Source organism: Triplophysa rosa, linkage group LG3 (assembly GCF_024868665.1).
Source record: "Triplophysa rosa linkage group LG3, Trosa_1v2, whole genome shotgun sequence".
NCBI classification, from domain to species: Eukaryota; Metazoa; Chordata; class Actinopteri; order Cypriniformes; family Nemacheilidae; genus Triplophysa; species Triplophysa rosa.
In genome coordinates this window covers 14,524,462-14,538,475 of record NC_079892.1, presented here as the reverse complement: position 1 = coordinate 14,538,475, position 14,014 = coordinate 14,524,462, and the positions used below count along the sequence as shown (strand labels likewise).

Sequence of the window (14,014 nt, the reverse complement as noted above, 5' to 3'; positions counted from 1 at the left end):
GAACGTCAGTCAAACAAACGTAAAACTTCTGGAGATAAGTAACATAATCGGCACTTTCAAAAGGGATTGGTAGTTAACAAAAAAAATGTCCGTATCATCCAGCGGCATACATTTCTACACAGGGTGCAGGTCTCATTTAATATCTTGCCCAAATAATGCGCACAGCCGTTACCTTTAAGTTACACAAACTGTGGCACGCATCAGTATATTTACCGGTTGCTTAACCGCAAGATCTCCATCGTCTCCCGTCTGCCAACCTGAACACAACCGCATCTTGGAATCGTAACCAAGCCGAAATGTTAACTCCAATTAATTCATTGTGTTCGACCCATACAGTGCGCACTGCAATTTGAAGATATAACAGCATTTCACAAATGAATTTACAATGCACCCTCCCAAGCCATAGCCGGTTCCCAAGCATCCATGCTTATCAAGGGCATCCAGAGAGCCCATCCCACCCACCTAGATGCCAGACAACCCATCACCTTAGAGGTCCTTACCAAATGCATCTCCACCCTTCGCAGAGGCTACCAGACAAAGCACACCACACGCACCCTCGATGCCATGTCCATCCTGGCGTTCTTTGGTTTTCTCAGAAGTTCGGAATTCACCACCACATCTCACTTCGATCCTTCAGTTCACCCGTCCATTTCTGATTTGTCCGTACTCGATTCCGACACCATCTCGTTCTTGATTAAGCAAAGCAAGACAGACCAGGACAGACGTGGTCATTTCATTTACATCTTCAAACTCCATTCACCAATCCAGCCGTTCCAAACCTTAGCAGCATACCTACGCTCCAGGTCGTCACAGGCTTCATCTCCATCTGACCCTCTCTTCGTGGACGATTCAAATCACCCAGCATCACGTTTCTGGTTCCAAAAACATCTCGAATCAGTTCTGCTACAATCGGGCATCCCGACGGATCTATTCTCCACCCATACATTCCGCATTGGCGCGGCAACCACGACCGCCCAAAAAGGCCCCACGCAATCCCAGATCCAAGCACTCGGCCGTTGGTCTTCCAACGCATTCAAGCGCTACATCAGGACCGATCGAACCCTCATCAGAAAAGCACACCGGACCCTCCTCACCCACCTCGTTCAGCACCAACCATCATCCACCCACCAAGCATCTCCAGCAAGATGAAGCAGCACCACTGCACCTCCCTTTATCAGAGGCGCCCGCACTCCACGACACGATCTTCCCATTACCCAGAAGCCAGTATCGTATTGTACGACCGCCCCTGCAGGGGCCCGTGCTTCATACTTCTCTCTGCCGCAGCAGAATGTGCTCCACCACCCCCCACCATGCTAGAAGCCAGCGTCACCGCAGTGACCGCCCATGGGCTTCCAAGCCCCGCTCTGCCGCAGCAGACGCCATGCATCGCCACAGCGAACACCCCCGCAGGGGCACGTGCATTAAACTTCTCTCTGCCGCAGCAGACACCATGCATCATGAAGCAAGTATCATTGCAGCGACCACCCCCGCAGGGGCCCGTGCTTCCAACTCATACCCATAGAACGTTTGTCAACCAATCAGAATGAAGCATTCAAGAGCCCCGTGGTAAAAAAATATTCCAAAATATATGGAAAATATTAAATAATAAACACAGCAGTTTAGCACGATTTATGAACTGTCAAAAAGAAAACACTAATGCGCTATAGTGTAAAGTGTTTCATTTTTCAAATACAAGCTTCGATGCCTGAGAAGGGGGAGTCTGCAGACCTGGAGCAGGCAGTTTTACGCCCCTGTTTTTACTTAATTGTCCAGTAGGGGACGCTGTACATTACGAACCTCCAGAATAGATAACTAAGAACAGATAACTTAGATAACTAAGAATAGATAACTACTCTAACTTCATCGTCCACAAGAGTTTTGGTAAATAAACGTTTCTGTTATTAAGCAATTGTCCAACATGTATAAATTTTAAGCGATTCATCGATATGAATTAATACAGCTTAACAGATATGTATGTGTAATATATACTCAAACACAATAAAATGTATACTTATTGACAACGTCGATGTTCTGTCTGGATCAACCTTAGCTAACCACGTGTATGCTAACTCGTTATCTCTTACTCATTTTCATAATTATTTTCTTTTTAATTTTTAGTTGTCTGTCTCTAGCCTATGTGATGGCCTTTTCTGGTAAGATATTCTTCTGACCCTGTTTACTTGCATTAATACATAACGTTACTACAGTAGGCTGACATGTATGTAAACCATTTCAATTTAGCTGCACACGTACTTACGTTTTTATTATTTTAAGTCGTTAGTCATAGTACAACTTCCTACAAAACGGATAGCGCCATAATCAGATCTAACAATTAATCACAGGTGAGAACATCACAATCAACATAATAATTAGCCAGCAAACAATTTTCTTAAATGTGTATTAGGAAAACAAAAGATCAATAATTGAGCACCAACAACCACAGACATGATCAAACTCAAATTGAAAACTTTATTCCTATATGGAATAAAAGAAAAGATCATATGATGTAATGTAAATTTAATACATGTTTTTGTTAAAATAGCTTAATGATCCTGATTAAAATGTATGTGCACCTACTGTTGTGGATTGTATCATGTTTGTGATTATTGTTGCTCAATTAATCGTGTATCTTGTTTTCTTAATAGCAATTGTTGGCTGGCTAATTAGGCCTATTATGTTGTGATGTTATTGATCTCATCTGTAATAATACTGGGAAGCAATAAAAATGTGTTGAACAATGCATTTTACATATTTACTGCACTTTAAACCAATAGCTTGTCTAATAAATACATAAAAGACAGGGCCATCGGGCATACCGGGCATTTTCCCGGTGGGAAAAATAAATAATGTTGTTCACAAGAAACTTGTCATTTTTTTCTTCGAAGATAAAAGACCGTAGAAATTTCTTAAAGCGTTGAATTGTGTTTTTCTTGATTAAATAGTATGTACTTACACTGGTCTAAATGCACGGCAGATATTTAATTGATGGTTCACATGATTGCACTTAATGTCTGATAGGCTAAATATGGTTAATATTTGAATGTAACTTTATATATGCCTATACATTCACAAAAAACACTCAAGTCTTCTGTATATTTGTATATAACTAGGCTACAGTAGATTATATATTGTTGTTGCACAGTACATCTCATCCAACGGTGGGAATTATTAAATTTTCAATTCACAAAAACACTACATAGCAATTGCAAATCAATTGTCTCCTGTTAGCCATGTATTAAGACAGTTGGTAGATATCTACAAATATTTTAACCTGTTCTGGATACCGTTAGTTAAGACATGGTTTCGGTTTTGAGATTGGTTTTGCCAAAAGTCATGAATAAAACAAAAAAACACTATACTTTCACCATAGTTAACTTTCACTGTATGTTACGATGCATTTCACTGGTCCAGAAGCACTTCCAATTTTATTTATTTTTCTTTTAATCGTACACATACACCATTACATTTTTGTTTAACAGCGAGTCGGTTACAAATATTGTATTTTGTCGTTCAACTCTCCTACTGGACAAATAAGGAACAACAGGGGCGTAAAACGGCCTGCTCCAGGTGTGCAGCTTCCCCATATAGCGATGCCTTGGTGTCAAACAGCGCACCACTCAACGAAAATTCACATTCTGGTTATGTGAACGTTGTACTAAATTACCACGTGGTTTTCAAACACGTTTCACTAAAAAGGAAAGCGCTTTTTCCGAGAAAGTGGGTGGCTCTTAAAAGAGCCTTTGGGGTGTTGGGAGCTTTAAGCGGGAGTTTACTTGGAGCTGGTGTACTTTGTTACGGCTTTTGTCCCCTCAGACACGGCGTGTTTGGCCAGCTCACCGGGCAGCAGAAGACGAACGGCGGTCTGGATCTCTCTGGATGTGATGGTGGAGCGCTTGTTGTAGTGAGCGAGACGAGAAGACTCACCGGCGATGCGCTCAAAGATGTCGTTGACGAAAGAGTTCATGATGCCCATGGCCTTAGAGGAGATACCGGTGTCAGGATGAACCTGCTTCAGGACTTTGTACACGTAGATAGCGTAACTCTCCTTCCTGGACTTTCTGCGCTTCTTTCCTCCTTTTCCAGGAGTCTTAGCGACGGCTTTCTTAGAGCCCTTCTTGGGCGCGGATTTCGCTGGTTCAGGCATGATTCTTCCAAATCAAGTCACAGTTGTGTGCAGAAGACGTCCAAAGACTACCAGTACTTATTCTCTGCCCATGCAAATTTACAAAGGTAATGGTCTCACATTCTGATTGCTTGGCTTGGTTCGACAACGAAAGACAATTGATTTCATTGGATGAGCGGACACCTAAAACAGCCAATCAAAGTCTTTAAAACAGTAGCAACACCCATCGCCTCATTTTAGAAAACACCCCTGGCGTGCGGTTTCTTGGTTTCCCGCACTTTTTCCATTTATTGTTTTGCAATACAAGAGCTTTTTACTAAGCGATGAAGGCAACGAATCGTTTAATTTTAAATCTTGATACTATGCTGGTGTTGTTCTGTTCTTTATTTTGCTTTTAAGCGTATCAAGTTAATGCATGTGAACGTTGGATAATGCAAAGAACGTTTTATGCAATATGACAGCAATGTTTAACAGACATTACTGCTAACATCACACTTGTTATTAAAGAACGTGGTTTGTTATAGAAACGGTATGTATTCACAAATACATCCGTACATGTAGTTAAATAGTGACACGTGTAAAACCACATTACATTTAGTAGACGCTTTTATCCAGAGCGACTCACAAACGACAGCGTTTCACACGCTTAATCAGATAACTGTAAATAGTCTAATTGTGTTTTAATGAAGATCTGCGATTATGAACATTTAAACAGTAGTGCTCGATAATCTGGGAGCATGGGTTTATAAATCATAAATAGCTGTAGAAAAAGACTGTACAATCTTGGCTACGTGTGACGAAAATGACGACAAACACCAGAACGGTTGATAAAACATCGACTCTTCACGTGAGGTTATTGGTGGCTCTTAAAAGAACCGTTTTGTTTTGTCGAATCGGTGTCGCTTAACCTCCGAACCCGTACAGAGTGCGTCCCTGTCGTTTCAGAGCATAGACGACGTCCATGGCGGTGACGGTTTTTCGTTTGGCGTGTTCGGTGTAGGTGACGGCGTCGCGGATGACGTTCTCCAGAAACACCTTCAGCACACCGCGAGTCTCCTCGTAAATAAGACCGGAGATACGCTTAACGCCTCCACGCCGAGCGAGACGACGGATGGCCGGTTTGGTGATTCCCTGGATGTTATCGCGCAGAACTTTGCGGTGACGCTTAGCGCCTCCTTTGCCGAGTCCTTTTCCACCTTTTCCTCTTCCTGACATGATTCGTATTGACTGCAAAACAATTAGTGCAGGCTAGAGCTGCGAAACAGCGCTTTGAACTTGTTTACAGGACCTAGTGGAGACACGCAGATAAAAATGACGAGCCAAAACGTTTTTTTTTTACACGGGAACCGTAGCGCTCGTTGCGACACTCTCGCGAGAAGTTAAGGATGGGGTTTTCTTGACTTAGTAAAATAATTAAGGTACAACCTTCATTGCTGCTCTTGCAAGGGAAGATTGTTCGTTCGTTTTAAACTTACCCAAGTGAAACACTCGTTTTGACACTACGAGGCGGTTTCCCGAACAGAGATTAGTTGAAACCAGGATTTTACCACAAGTTAAATTGGGATACGTAAGCGGTAAACCTAGTGATGGCGTAAATGCTTTGCTCGAGATGATTTAAACGTATATTTTACGTTTGATGTCTTGCTGCCATTATTAAGCACGCGCGGTTTATAACAACACTTGCGTTTAAAGAAACTACGTTCTTGATGTGTATTTATATTCATCGAAATGAAACGATTACTACAGAAAACTCTTACGAGAAATGGCCAAACTGATTTTTATTTCTAGGGCGAGTTTTCGAGAAATACCTCTGCTAAGTTTACTGTGCCTGTGACATTACATCTTTCTCGTATTGGACTATTCTGACCTTATGTAATGTAATGAAAAATGACCATTTTTAACTTGACATCCAACTATCAAGACCACACCATTACTGCAGAAAATACTATTACATTTACATTAAGTCATTTAGCAGACGCTTTTATCCAAAGCGACTATTACAAAGGAAATTGTCTCGATCAGTGGAGTTGAGGTGGCTCTTAAAAGAGCCTTTGGGTTGATGGGGGTGAGATAGGCAGGAGTTTAAGCGCGTTCTCCACGAATACGGCGCGCCAGCTGAATGTCTTTGGGCATGATGGTGACTCTCTTGGCGTGGATGGCACACAGGTTGGTGTCCTCAAAGAGGCCGACCAAATAAGCCTCGCTGGCCTCCTGCAGGGCCATGACGGCGGAACTCTGGAAGCGCAAATCAGTCTTGAAGTCCTGAGCGATTTCTCTCACTAGACGCTGGAAAGGCAGCTTACGAATCAACAGCTCGGTGGACTTCTGATAGCGGCGGATTTCTCTCAGCGCCACGGTACCGGGCCTGTAACGATGGGGCTTCTTCACGCCGCCGGTGGCTGGTGCGCTCTTACGGGCAGCTTTAGTAGCGAGCTGCTTCCTCGGCGCTTTGCCACCGGTGGACTTACGAGCGGTCTGCTTAGTTCTTGCCATTACTGCAGTCGCAAATCTTCTCCCACAAACGCAGAAAGAATACACACAAGCCTGCTCTGCGGCTGTTTATAAAGACTAGTCGACCATGACCTCAGGGGGTGGTAACAGAGCGCTGGCACGTGATTGGATAATGTGTGACGTCTGCGTACAGAATTCACCAATGGCTGTGCGTTTCCCTTTTTTTTTTCAAACGAAATGCAACAACTTCCGGTTCCCGCTCTAAACCTTTTGTTCAGATTTGTCACAGTAAATCCTCTCATTTTTACTTGTAATGAACCCACGATTTGGCAAGAAAATACGAAAAAACACACATTTGCACTTTTAACGAAGAGTAGTTTTGTTGTTCGTTTCGTTTCTTGTCATTGTATGAATGACATTTAAGGGTAACTGTAATACAAAAATGTTCTCCAGAAAGGTATCGAAATCGGTGTTATTGTTAGTCATGTCACAGCAACAGCCGGGAGTGTGTAATAATTTCCCTTACGATCCTGTGGAGCTCAATAACAACCGAATAAACATGAAGGACACCACTAGTTTTAAGGCACCCAGAACAGTCACTGCCCAACCCAAAGTCGTGAACGTTCATCTCACTTAAAGACAGAATCTGGTTTTCCAATACTTTTATACATTTACATGCATTCATTTGGCAGACTCTTTTATCCAAAGCGACTTACCGGTAGGAGAGCATATAAACATTTTGTCAACACGCTAAACAATACCGTTAGTTTACAAGGCCGTGCTACTAGGAGGATTGAAGCTGGAGTAAGCAAAGGTGAGAATGAGCAACAAGCTCTTTTTTTGTTACAAACATTTAGTTATTGTTTGTTTCCATAGCTTTAACTATTATTCACTTAAGAATAAAATCGCTCTCTTTCGGTTCAAGTGGGTGGCTCTTAAAAGAGCCTTTTGAGTTAATCAGGAGAAAAAGTCGTTCACTTGGCTTTAGCGGGTTTGTCGGTCTTCTTGGGCAGTAACACCGCCTGGATGTTGGGCAACACGCCACCCTGAGCGATGGTCACGCCGCCGAGAAGTCTATTCAGCTCCTCGTCGTTACGCACCGCCAGCTGTAAATGGCGGGGAATGATTCGACTCTTCTTGTTGTCCCGAGCAGCGTTTCCAGCCAACTCCAGGATCTCAGCGGTGAGATACTCGAGAACAGCGGCGAGGTAAACTGGCGCTCCGGCACCGACGCGTTGGGCATAATTACCTTTGCGAAGCAGCCTGTGAACACGGCCAACGGGAAACTGAAGACCCGCTCTGGATGACCGAGTCTTGGCCTTCGCTCTTGATTTGCCGCCGGTTTTACCTCTTCCGCTCATCGTTGCACAAGATGAAAACTTCCTGCGATTATAAAAGCCCAAGCAATTTATGACATGGCCGTTGTGGTTTCCAGCATTTATCAGTGCCTTTCGTTCGCCTATTGGTTGGAGTCTGTGAAAAGTCCAAACCAATCACTGAACTTCCCTCCAAACGCCTAAGCACGCCCAATTCTTCCCTTCTGCCCGCATTGTTTTAGTTTTTGATAACTTTACGGCGCAGGTTTCATTAAATCTTATATATGCGGTCTTTTGAGACGCGTCTATTGGAAAATAGTATGAACAAAAGCAAACATACAGACAACACAACTTCACTTGTTGCGCTGATTGTGAATTAAAATGCTCTGACGAGCATAATTTATGTACTTGAACCAGATTTTTCAGCGTATTCATTTGTTAAAAACACAACCAAGATAATATCAAGATATCAGTGAAACGCTGCTCTTTAGTGGGATGGTGGGTGGCTCTTAAAAGAGCCTTTTTTTAATGGAACGTCTGGAGAAGGAATTTACTTCTTTTTCGGGGCGGCCTTCTTAGGCTTAGCTGCTTTAGGCTTTGGCGTCTTGGGTTTGGCAGCCTTGACCTTCTTGGGGCTCTTGGCCGCTTTCTTGGGACTCTTGGCTGCTTTCTTGGGGGCCGCTGGCTTCTTTGCCTTCTTGGGGCTCTTCGTTGCCTTTTTAGCGGCGGGGGCAGGTTTCTTGGCCTTCTTGGGAGATTTCTTTGCGGCGGTCTTCTTTGCCAATGCAGTCTTCGGCTTCTTGGCAACACTAGCGGGCTTCTTGGTTGCGACCTTCTTTGCTTTAGGAGCGGCTTTCGTCGCTGGCTTCTTTGTCTCGGCTTGTGTTTTGTTGAGTTTGAAGGATCCTGAAGCGCCGGTTCCTTTGGTCTGGACCAGAGTGCCTTTAGTCACCAGACTTTTAATAGCGATCTTGACGCGGGAGTTGTTCTTCTCCACGTCGTAGCCGCCAGCAGCGAGAGCTTTCTTCAGGGCGGCGAGAGACACGCCGCTCCTCTCCTTGGAAGCCGACACAGCTTTGACGACGAGTTCGCCCACGCTTGGACCCGTTTTCCTGGGTTTTACAGCAGACTTCTTCTTGGTCGCTTTTGCCGGCGGAGCGGCAGCAGCTGGAGCGGTTTCTGCCATTCTCTTTTCGAATGAGTACAGTCACACAATCTGTATCAGTTCAATGAATGAGGAGCGACCGAGCGCGGCGCTGCATTCTTATACAACACATGAGGACCGTACAGACTCAACCGGCCAGTTCAGCGTCTGTGTGCCTCTAGGAGCCGTTGACTCGTGTGTTTTCTCCTCTAACATTTACAAGAAAACCGGACTCCTAAACCCCGTTTGCGTTTTGAAAACAATGTCAACACAGAGCAGAGGTGTAGAGCCCAATCTGGAAGCTAAAATACACGTTGATTAAACGTTTAATTTGGCATTTTCGGATCAAATTTACGAGCAGCGTCAGCCACTGGATAAAGCCGCGAAGGATTTTCTTGTTATTTTTGTGTTGAATATTCTGTGAAAAGCTTTCGCGCGTCTTCTGTGTGTTTAACAGGCACCTGAAAATCACTCGAATGAAATAAACATCATTGAGGGTCTCGTGAAGTCTCATTTATTTGAGTTATTGTGGCCACATTGAAGCACACGCGCCACACAGAGGCGTCTCTAACAGATGCACCCTGTTCGTGTATTTAATGCCCTTAGGAATAAATGCATCGATGTTTACAGCACAATCGAGATTTAAAAGTAGGCTATGATAAACTGTATGTTTGCTCTCTTTTGTGTGTATCTGTAATTCACACAAGATTTCAAGTAAAAAGTGTGTTACATTCAAGGCCCGGAAAATGAACTCTGGGTCTAGATAGCGCTTAAAACATTCTTACATCCTTTGGGTCTATGAAAAGAAAGACAAATGGTTGTTGAATGAAACACACACATTTTACTCGAGAAAATAAAAAATCAACCCCTATGATTATTAATTTTAAAAGGATAGTTCACAGAAGAATTACAAATTTGTACAATTAATTTCACCCTATAGCCGTAAGACCTTCATTTATCTTCAGTTCATAATTTAAGATGAAAACCAAGAGCTTCCACTCAAAGTGCACAAATTATTGCGCAAAATTAGTGTTATTGTCCAACTCATATTTAAGGCCAAAAGCAAAACAAATGACTAAAACCTATCATTTTATTTTCATTTAGATTTTGTCGGTTATACTTTAATTTAAAAAAAACTATTGCCATTGTCATTGTTTTGTGTCATTCTTGTTGCACTTTGCAAGTTTTTTCATTGATACTAATTAACAGCGACGTCTAACCCTGCATCAAAAATTGCATACTTCCATACTATATAGTAAGTGAAAATGAGTATGAGTCACGAATAGTATGTCCGAAACCTCAGAATGCAAAAAGACAGTAGGCGAAAAATACCCTGATGGTCTGCTTCCGCAGAGAATTGTGAGTGCGCATCGGATGGACTCTATCCCATGATGTCACGGGAGCCGAGGGAAAGTAGTTCGGGGTCTCTTAGCCATTCTTCAGCTGCCAACACACACAGATCTAGACATTTTTTCTTCAATATATTAACACAATCAGAAATACACAGTTACCGCTATAAACCAAAACAACAACACAAAGTGTGATCCTGCAAAGATGGGGCCCCCATGTATGCAACACAGTGTGGCGTACATTCTCAAAAATTAATCCAAAGGTAAAATAATAAAGTTACAAAAAACATGTCACCTAAACATATAGACACCTGGACAGACTTTAAAGGGGGGTTATATAACAATTACATCACATTTTACTTCCTATAACAGACAGATGTTTGCTTTTAAACTGGTGTCTGGAAATGTAACAAACTTAGTAGGTTACCAACACATCTCCTTGCAAACCGTATACAATCTTGCGATTGTAAGCATGCAGAAAAGGCGGAATCAAAAAGCAATTGTCATGATTCTGCCTATTTTGATCATGTTTTCTTAGTCTTGTGGCAGGATCATGACAGACCCATGTGTTTTGTGTGAGAGAGACATGGCATTGTTTGTTTTGGCTTGCCATGCGCTCTCTCCAGTCCTGTCTCTTAGCTCTCGTTTCCTCATTATTGATTGTTAATTATTTCATGCCCTGCACATGTTCCCCTCTTGATTTTATCCCTTATTTGATGCCCCTGTGTTTTCTGTCTTGTGCTGGTTCATTTTGATTCATTTTGTTCATGGTCACTCGCGTGGTTTGTATTTCTAGTCTAGTCTAGTCTAGTCATTTGTAGTTTATGTCAAGTGTTGTCTTTAGTCTAGTTTAGTGTAGCTAGTCTTTGTTCCTGTTGACCAGTCGTGTATTGTACCCTTGTTCTGTTGTTTTGCCCCCTCGTGGGTGTTTGTTATGTTTTATAATTAAAGCAGTTTTTGTTAACTCCTCACCTGATGTCTGCGTCTGGGTTCAGTCCTTGCACTTCCTGACAGCAATGGCACAATAAAAAAGCAATGAATCACACTAGACTTTCCTTTCCATTGCAAATGGAAATGAGACACGCAAATGAGACAGACTGTAAATGTGATGACGTGATGATGATAATAACAGTACAACACAATCCAATTGTGTATAATACTGCTTTAAATTAACATAAACAACAATAATAATCTGAAATGTGTCTTGACATGTGACATCATAGTTTCTATATGCAGGCAGCTGTATAGAAATATCACATTCTGAAAGGAAAAGGTGGAAACTTCAGGCTTTATTTTGAGCTGGATAAAGAAGGACGCGGTCACCTGACACGCCTTCACCACAAAATTTCAAATGCTATTAGATTATTACAGTTTTTGTCCATTGCTTGAACACATTTTGCAACACTTCAGCTCATTGTGTCAAAACTTTACACACAAGCACACAAGACACAACACTGGGAAGTAAACCATTCACATCTATGTCGAATTGAAACTCTGCTATCAAAACCTAACAATCCTTTGTCAAAATCTCACTCTGATGGCAAAATGATACACACTTGCATCATATGAATACACTTTCAGATTAGCAGCAACACACTAGTGTACTTTATATAAAACACTGCAGTCTTTAATGTTCACTGTTTTTATTCAGTTCATCAGTTATCATTCTGTGAAGCTCAATGCAACACTNGAGGGTTTAGGCTGCATTAGTTAGATCAACCGGAACCAAAAACACAACTGATGTACTTGTTGCATCAAAGAGTACAGAACAGTACTCTACTCTCAGCCAGTCTTGTCTCATTGTTCCAAGGTTACCACAGCGAGCAGGATGCAGTTCATGGCCTGACCTGATGGTAGAGCGGAGAATGGGAAGTGGGGACCTGACAAGAGCTGAGATGATAGAGCTGGATAAAGAAGGACGCGGTCTCTTGACATGTCTTCACCACAAAACTTCAAATGCTATTAGATTATTAATGATAATCTTAAACTATAATTTATTTTATTATTAAGTTTATTTATTTTATTTAGCCTTGTTGTGCAAGTTCTCTGGAGCTTGTGCAGAGGCAGCAGCTTTTGCCAGAGGGGAACTGGAATCCCCTGGTTGGGCCTGGGTTCTCCTGAGGTTTTTTTTCTCGATTAGAGTTTTGGGTTCCTCGCCACCGTTTGCATACTGTTTTTGCACTATCTGCCTGACCGGGGGGGCTGCTTTAGAATCTTAAAGTTTTACTTAATTAATATTGCATATAGGAATTTATAGTCTGTTATATTTGACCTGTGCTTCTCTCTCCTTTATCTTAAATGTGTGCTCTCACTGAGCGTGTGTGTGTGTGCGTGCGTGCGTGCGTGTGCGTGCGTGTCTGTGTGTGTGTGTGTGCGCGTACTTGTCTGTGTACCTGTGTGTGTGCGTGCGCGTCCGTGTGTGTGTCTATGTCTATGTGTGTTAGTACGTGTGCATATTGTGTGTGTGGAGTGTTTTGTATGTGGGTATGTCTGTCTTCTGTGTTTTCAACTTTTTCTTGTTTTGCTTATATTCAATATGTCTTATGTACAGCTGCTTTGTAACAATGAAAATTGTAAAAAGCGCTATATAAATAAAGTTGAGTTGAGTTATTTCAGTTTGAAATAAACTCTGGTTTTATGGTGTGGATTGGTTTCAGTGTTGTTCATTGTCATGATAACTTACCAGAGGTTTTCAAAAGTTATGATAACAAAGACACTGGAAACATGATAAACCTTTAAAAAACAAATAGTTGCAAACATCCCTTTTTTCCTGCATTTTAAGGACACTGGTTAAAATGTTAATATGTAAATAAGGCGAAAACTGACAACTCACTGTCCTCTTTCAGTGCTATTGTTCAGTGTACAGTAATAATACATAACCATGTTGACATTACTGGTTAAAATGTAAATATGTAAATAAGGCGAATACTGACAACTCACTGTCCTTTTAGTGCTTTTGTTCAGTATACAGTAATAATACTTAGCAGTGTTGACAATACATAAATCAGATGGAAATGAAATAAGAAAATAACTTTCTAAAGAAAAAAAATTATGTGAGATGCTGAAGAGCATATATAGAAGTATGACATATGAACACACAGACAGAGAAACAGCAGATTCAGGAGAGAAACACACAAGCTCAAAGGTAAGAACAAGTTATTATTTTTATTCTCATTAAAATTATACTCTTGACATGACAGTGTTTTATGAGGACTGTGAATTATTATCAGCAGTCTGTTCAGTAACTTCTAATAAAACAACGTTGTCAAGATTTGGTACGATATTTGACATTTGACATTTAGCTATTGTGTCACACATTTTAAATTATGACAAAATGCCTTAATATAACAAATGTTACTAATTCTGAACTGTGTTTATTTGGGTCAGTTCATCTTTTTACAAGCCGACTGTCACAAAAATAACAAAATAACTCCTGAAACGGTGATCAGGACACTGACAAAGTAGAGGATCGTGCCTTCTGAAGGGGTGAGAGTACACGTATCATGCTTTACATATTATACACAGTCATGTATTATTTGTTAATCTGAAGATTAATCTGATGTTTTTCTGTCTTTACCCATCAGAAATGGCACAAGCTCTTTATTTCAGACTTCTTCTCCTTGGTGAGTAA

The 14,014-nt window shown here is 41.6% G+C and overlaps 6 protein-coding genes across 8 annotated transcripts in view; 1 reads left to right on the top strand and 5 right to left on the bottom strand.

Moving 5' to 3' along the window:
* Positions 1 to 14,014, top strand: part of LOC130551973 (uncharacterized) — a 386,856-nt gene that overhangs the window by 40,821 nt on the left and 332,021 nt on the right. The gene's annotated exons all lie outside the window — the stretch shown is intronic.
* Positions 3,535 to 4,157, bottom strand: LOC130552020 (histone H2B-like). The gene has a single exon (XM_057330103.1). It carries the CDS (start codon positions 4,142 to 4,144, stop codon positions 3,770 to 3,772), a length of 375 nt encoding a protein of 124 aa, XP_057186086.1. The 5' UTR covers positions 4,145 to 4,157; the 3' UTR covers positions 3,535 to 3,769.
* Positions 5,026 to 5,345, bottom strand: LOC130552028 (histone H4). The gene has a single exon (XM_057330111.1). The coding sequence runs from the start codon at positions 5,336 to 5,338 to the stop codon at positions 5,027 to 5,029; it is 312 nt and encodes a 103-aa protein (XP_057186094.1). The 5' UTR covers positions 5,339 to 5,345; the 3' UTR covers position 5,026.
* On the bottom strand, positions 5,828 to 6,825 carry LOC130552006 (histone H3). The gene has a single exon (XM_057330091.1). It carries the CDS (start codon positions 6,614 to 6,616, stop codon positions 6,206 to 6,208), a length of 411 nt encoding a protein of 136 aa, XP_057186074.1. The 5' UTR covers positions 6,617 to 6,825; the 3' UTR covers positions 5,828 to 6,205.
* LOC130552029 (histone H2AX-like) overlaps positions 6,947 to 14,014 on the bottom strand; it is a 446,303-nt gene continuing 439,235 nt past the window's right edge. Inside the window, exon 4 of the mRNA XM_057330112.1 lies at positions 6,947 to 7,930. Within this exon, the coding sequence (XP_057186095.1) occupies positions 7,549 to 7,930 (382 nt within the window). The 3' untranslated portion in view covers positions 6,947 to 7,548. The remainder of the gene's footprint in view (positions 7,931 to 14,014) is intronic.
* Positions 8,358 to 9,115, bottom strand: LOC130551996 (histone H1-like). The gene has a single exon (XM_057330080.1). The coding sequence runs from the start codon at positions 9,074 to 9,076 to the stop codon at positions 8,441 to 8,443; it is 636 nt and encodes a 211-aa protein (XP_057186063.1). The 5' UTR covers positions 9,077 to 9,115; the 3' UTR covers positions 8,358 to 8,440.